The 6,000-nt window shown below is 43.3% G+C and overlaps 1 protein-coding gene across 3 annotated transcripts in view; it reads left to right on the plus strand.

The window, feature by feature from the left end:
• Positions 1-6,000, plus strand: part of LOC124621807 (myelin expression factor 2) — a 115,723-nt gene that overhangs the window by 27,679 nt on the left and 82,044 nt on the right. For all 3 annotated transcript variants that reach the window (XR_006980571.1, XM_047147244.1, XM_047147243.1), the window contains exons 3-4: positions 3,679-3,833; positions 4,420-4,767. Coding sequence is in view for 2 of the 3 variants with exons in the window: in XM_047147244.1 (XP_047003200.1) it covers positions 3,679-3,833; positions 4,420-4,767 (503 nt within the window). In the remaining variant the exon portion in view is untranslated. The remainder of the gene's footprint in view (positions 1-3,678; positions 3,834-4,419; positions 4,768-6,000) is intronic.

Here is a 6,000-nt window from a genome sequence, read left to right on the forward strand (position 1 = left end):
GCCTGTGGCGGCTATCTGGCACCAAGGTCCACTCCCCAATTTCTGGCCAGACTGTAGTGAATGATGTTCTTGTGGATCCTGAGGATGCCTCAAATGCCTCTAGCTGCTTTTTCGAAGAGGTTTCGAGCTCTGCCCATTACCACCCTGCTTTGCTCCCCCAGAAACAAGTGGAGGTGGTACAGCCACCTTCTTTCCAGTCTTTGAATCGTGCCACCTTCACCGTGCGGGAACTCGAAAGTGCACTCGACTGGTCCCAATCCTCTGCACTGGGGCCCGATGGTATCCATATTCAGATGCTGAAAAACCTTTCTCGTCCTGTAATCCCATCCGGGCTGAAGGTCATGTTCCCACACACTGGCGTGAAGCAATTGTTGTTCCCATACCCAAACCAGGAAAGGTCAAACACCTTCCTTCCAGTTATCATCCCATCTCCCTTACCAGCTGTGTCTGCAAGGTGATGGAGCGCATGGTAAATTCTAGATTGGTTTGGCTCCTTGAATCTCGATACTTCCTCACCATTGTCCACTGTCGCTTTCGTAGGCGCCGTTCTGCTGTTGACCACCTAGTTACATTGTTGACCTTCATTATGAACAACTTCTTGCGTAAGCGCCAGACGGTGGCTGTGTTCTTTGATTTGGAGAAGGCTTAAGACGCCTGTTGGAGGGCGGGTATTCCCCGCACTATGCGTGCTTGGGGCCTTCACGGCTGCCTCCCTCTTTTTGTTAATGCATTTTTAATGGATCGAATGTTCAGGGTACGTGTGGGTTCTGTTTTGTCACATGCCTTTCGCCAGGAGAATGGGATGCCCAGGGCTCTGTTTTGAGCGTGGCCCTTTATGCCATAGCTATCAATCCAATAATGGATTGCCTTCCCGCTGACGTTTCAGGCTCCCTTTTCGTGGACGACTTTACGATCTACTGTAGTGCTCATAGAACATGTCTCTTGGAGTGCTGTCTTCAGCGTTGTGTAGACCGTCTATATTCCTGGAGTGTCTCTAATGGTTTCTGTTTTTCTAGTGAGAAAACGGTCTGTATGAACTTCTAGTGTTAACAAACCATTTCTTCCACCATCTTTACATCTCGGTCCCGTTGCTCTCCCATTCGTGGCGACAACAAAATTTTTAGGTCTCACATTTGACAGGAAACTTTGCTGGTCTCCATATGTCTTACTTGGCTGCTCATTGTACCCGTTCCCTAAATGTCCTCCGTGTTCTCAGCGGTACGTCATGGGGAGCAGATCGGTCCATTGTCCTATCAAAGCTACATTATCGGAGCTTTGTCTACTCTTCCGTCCATCTTACGCCGTCCAAACTCAATCCACCATCAGGGGTTACATCTGGTGACTGATGCTTTCTACACTAGCCCTGTTGAGTCTGTATGCCGAAGCTGCCGAATTACCGTTAAACTACCGACATGATATGTTGCTTTGTCGGTACACCTACAGACTGATGTCAATACCCGACCACCCGTCATATTTCTCTTTCTTTGAAGACTCTCTCGACTGCCAATACTGGCTGTAAGTCTCTGCCCTGTTATCTCCTGGAGTTCTTTCGTTGCCTGCTTCAGCAACTTGATTTTACCCTCCCTACGACTTTTCGAGTGGGTGAGAGCCCGACGCCACCTTGGCTCCAGGCTCACGTTCGCGTTCACCTTGAACTCTGCTCGCTCCCAAAGGAGATGACTGCGGATTCGATATACCGCTCGGGGTTTGTCGAACTTCGTTAGAGACTCACTAATAAAGTCTTTATTTACACGGATGGCTCAAAGACTACTGTTGGCGTCAGATGTGCCTGTGTCGTTGGAGACGATACCTTTCAGTATCGGCTCCTTGACCAGTGTTCAAGCTTTACAGCTGAGCTTTTTGTTCTCTATCAGGCTGTTCAGTATATCCGCCGCCACCGTCATTCTCTCTATGCCATCTGCTTGGATTCTTTGAGTGCCATTCAGACCACCCTCTCGTGCAACAAATTCAATGGTCCCTTCAGTCGCTAGCTGATACCAGCGCTCGTGTCCTCTTTTTTGTGGATTCCTGGCCACATTTGTGTGCCTGGGAACGAAGCTGCTGATGCTGCAGCCAAGGCTGCTGTCCTCCTGCCTCGGGCAGCTTCCTTTTGTGTCCCATCAACTGATGTTAGTGGGGTTCTTTGCTGGCACGTTTCATCATTGTGGCATGAGGCTTGGTCCTCTCTCCATGAAAATAAGCTTAGGGCCATCAAACTGATCCCGACGGCTTGGACGGCCTTCTCACACCCATCCCGGTGAGAGTGGGTCATTTTGGCCAGGTTGCGGATTGTGCATTGCCGATTTAGCTACCTGTTGTCCGGTGACCCTGCCCCGCGGTGCCCCTGTGGTCATCCATTGACGGTGCACCATGGTATATTGTCCTGTCCCCATTTTATTCACTCTCGTGTAGGTCTGCCGTCTACCTTACAGGAACTTTTAGCTGATGACGCTCGAGCAGCTGCTAGTGTCCTTCGTTTTATTACACTAACGGACTTGTCCAAAAAGATCTAAGTCTTTTTTTGTTTCTCTGCGTCCTTGTAAGTACTTTCTGATGTTGCCCCCCTTGCGTTTTTCTACTGTGTTAGTGCACTAATGTTCGTGATGGGTGCTAATGACCTTAGTAGTTGAGTGCCCTAAACAAAGAAAAAACATCAGTACATGATACAGTTTATAAAATTTGGAGTATGAAACAGTTTCATAGTGTGAATATTGAGAAAGAAGATTGGTTGTTAAGGAGAGTCTTTAGTTTTTTAAACACTTCAGTGCTCTCTTGTATTGGTTATTATGGCAATTTCTTTTATTCAGTGGATGTTAAGGGTTTTACAGGAGAGGTGGTGGTCTGCTTCAAAAGGTTTTTGTAAAGATTGAATGATATCAATTTTGTTGTTTGTATCTTAATTAGGTACAGCGAGGGTATTTTACTGTTGTCTTTGTCATAGAAAGATTGAGACATTCACTCAAGTACACAGCATTGTTGTTTAGTAAGGGGTAATCATGATTTGGTAACCCGGGACATTTACTTACTCAAGTCATAAGTTAAGTCAAATAAGTTTGACTGTCAGACGGAACCAATTTTGGGGAGAAACTGATTAGGAAATTAATTTTCATCTGGATCTTTGTGACATTAAAGAAGCGATAGAAAACTCCTCTGACATTTGGAAACTTGTAGGATCTAATGAAGTACAGGCAGCTTTAATATGTGATAAGGCATTGTACTAGATGTATTTGGATATTTGTTTCCATGTATACTGTCATTGACTCAAGTGTTCAGTTATTATGGCATACCACTGGGAAGTGATGGAAAACCCCACTAGGTCTCTTGAAAAACTTACTTACGAAATATGAGCAAAAGTTAGATACTGCACTTGTAATATGTCTAGTGGTCTTAGTCATGTCTTTGTGTTCAGCCATCTAAGTGCAAGTGCAAGTGTGTGTGTGTGTTCAAAGTAACAGTTCTGAAAAACCAACAAGTGATTTTTGATACTGAAGTTAGTAAGGTATTTGCCACTGTGCAGCTATTTTTTGTAACACTGAGCTGCTAGAATGCTTTGTAAACATGAGTGGCTCATGATGTATTACATGTCATGATTTCTTGAAATTATATGGAATTATATTAATTACTAGAGAAAAAGGTGCTATCCAAATGTAAGTTAATGAGTATTTGTATCTATTTCAGTTGGAGAAGTTTCTTACGTTGAACTCTTCATGGATGAAAATGACAAACCGCGGGGCTGTGGTATAGTAGAATTTGAATCGCCGGAGTCTGTGAAAAAAGCTGTGGAAAAAATGCACCGGTTTGATCTTAAAGGCAGAAAGCTGGTTGTTAAAGAGGTATCTCATTCTATACTATTTAAAGTGGTTGCAAAATAACATACATTTTAGATTCACATCACACTTTTTCTTTAGGAAGTTAATGGACACAGCTGAACCACATTTGCTTCTGTGCTTAAATTTTCTGGGATAGAATGTGTTAAAAATGTGTCAAGTGTGTGAATGTTTCATTGATGTACATTGTACATTGGCAGTAGTGGCTGTAGTGCATTCTCCATTTTGTCATTATTTCACGTTTCATCTTGGATCAATTCTCTCTCTCTCTCTCTCTCTCTCTCTCTCTCTCTCTCTCTCTCTCTCTGTGTGTGTGTGTGTGTGTGTGTGTGTGTGTGTGTGTGTGTGTGTGTGTGTGTGTGTGTGTGTGTGTGTGTTCACTTCATTGCCACTTAACATTCTATACTTCCAACAGGGCTATGTTTTGTGATATTACAATTAGGGTTAAGTATTTTTACATTATTCTGTGTTCTAATCTGTCACATGAACACAGTTGGTTGTATCAAATACTGCTTTGATCATTACACAAAAGAAAACATTGGAGACACATACTAAAAGCAGGACTCATGCATAACTTTCCTAAATGTTTCAGGACTTTGGTGTTGACAGAGACAAATATGGTCGTCCAATTAAAGGTGGCGGTGGCGGTGGTGGTGGCGGTGCTGCTGGTGGAGTAGGTGGTGGTGGCACTGCAGGCATGGGCCAGGGAGCAGGTAATTTAGCTCGAGGGAGAGATGATGTCCGTGCCAAGTGGGATCATCCTGCTCCACCACTACCATTGCAGACAGCATTTCCAGCGTTGGGGTCTCAGCAGGCTGCAAATGCTGCTGCAGCTGCCGCTGCAAGTAGCAAGTGGGGAAATACATATGGACTTAGTCCGGAATTTCTTGAGTCTCTCTGGATAACTGGCCCTTTGAACACAAGAGTTTTTGTTGCCAATGTAAGTAGCGCAAATAATTTTGTGGTATTAAAATAATGGGCTTTGTTGCATTTAATTATATTTTGTGTGATTAAAATCACTTATTAGAAATTTAACACTTTGAAACTGATTTGCTCCAGTCAGGACTAATACCACATACTTACTCTATGTGACACAAACAAAGAATTAGTTTGCTTTCAATCTGCAAAATACCTGCTGCTCTTTGTCCAGGACAAATTTGAAATACTCATCTCCATTTACTCAGATAAGGATACTGTAAAGGTGGTATAACGGATAGTGTGCAGAGACCCTGGTACGTCCTCAATCTCTGTGCTCTGCTCATCATAGAGTGAACCTGATGTAAACATTACGCCATGTATTCTTCCGCGTTCGCTTGAATCTCATTGGGTTTCGTTTAATGTGGAGTGGAATCCAAGCTGTGACCAGTACAGTGAAGTATGATATAAATATGTTTTATGAAGCGTTACATGCACATAGCCTGCGATAATGTGGGACGACAGCTTTACTGGCGCATTAAATTTGGACAGCACTGGCCAGCCAGCAGTCCAACTAACTCAAATTATGTGAGCAGTTGCAGTTCAGATGTAAAGGGACGAGCAATAAAACAATATGACTTTGGACGTCATTTAATTTCTAAAGAGAATGAAATAATACTTGGAGAAACTCCAGTACTACTGCCTGCTTCTCAGGTGACCAGACAGAAAGCATAACATGCACTTGTTCTCACCTGACATAGTACTCTAATTACAAACTAGAGTGATGAAAATTCCTAATTTAAACATAGGGTAATTTTTCTGAGTTAGCTGTGTGTAATGGCAAAGTGTACTACAGGGATTTTACTGTACTGTTGAACACTGAAGCCACTGAAGGTATTGATTACAGTTCTTGCTTATGTGATTTTGAGAAATACGTTTTATTCTGGAAGTGTCACCTGCTACTTTGATAAGGAGCCTATCAACAACAGAATCCATGAAGCCAACCAGGCACTGTGTTTTCTCATCTTTTATGATGAGTCGTTCTATATCCCGCCAGCATTCAGTAGTGACTTGTGAAAAGCCTATTTGCCTTAGTTCCAGTATGTCTGGTGGCTTAACTTCTCTGGTCAAATCCCACAACTTGGCTCCAGATCAGTTCTGGTGGGTTCATATTGCAATGGTACAATAGCAAATTTAAAATGCAGCATTTGTATGATGTGCTCGATGCTGTGGGAAAGATGAATTTCATGTTTCTACA

Source organism: Schistocerca americana, chromosome 7 (assembly GCF_021461395.2).
Source record: "Schistocerca americana isolate TAMUIC-IGC-003095 chromosome 7, iqSchAmer2.1, whole genome shotgun sequence".
In the NCBI taxonomy this organism is placed as follows: Eukaryota; Metazoa; Arthropoda; class Insecta; order Orthoptera; family Acrididae; genus Schistocerca; species Schistocerca americana.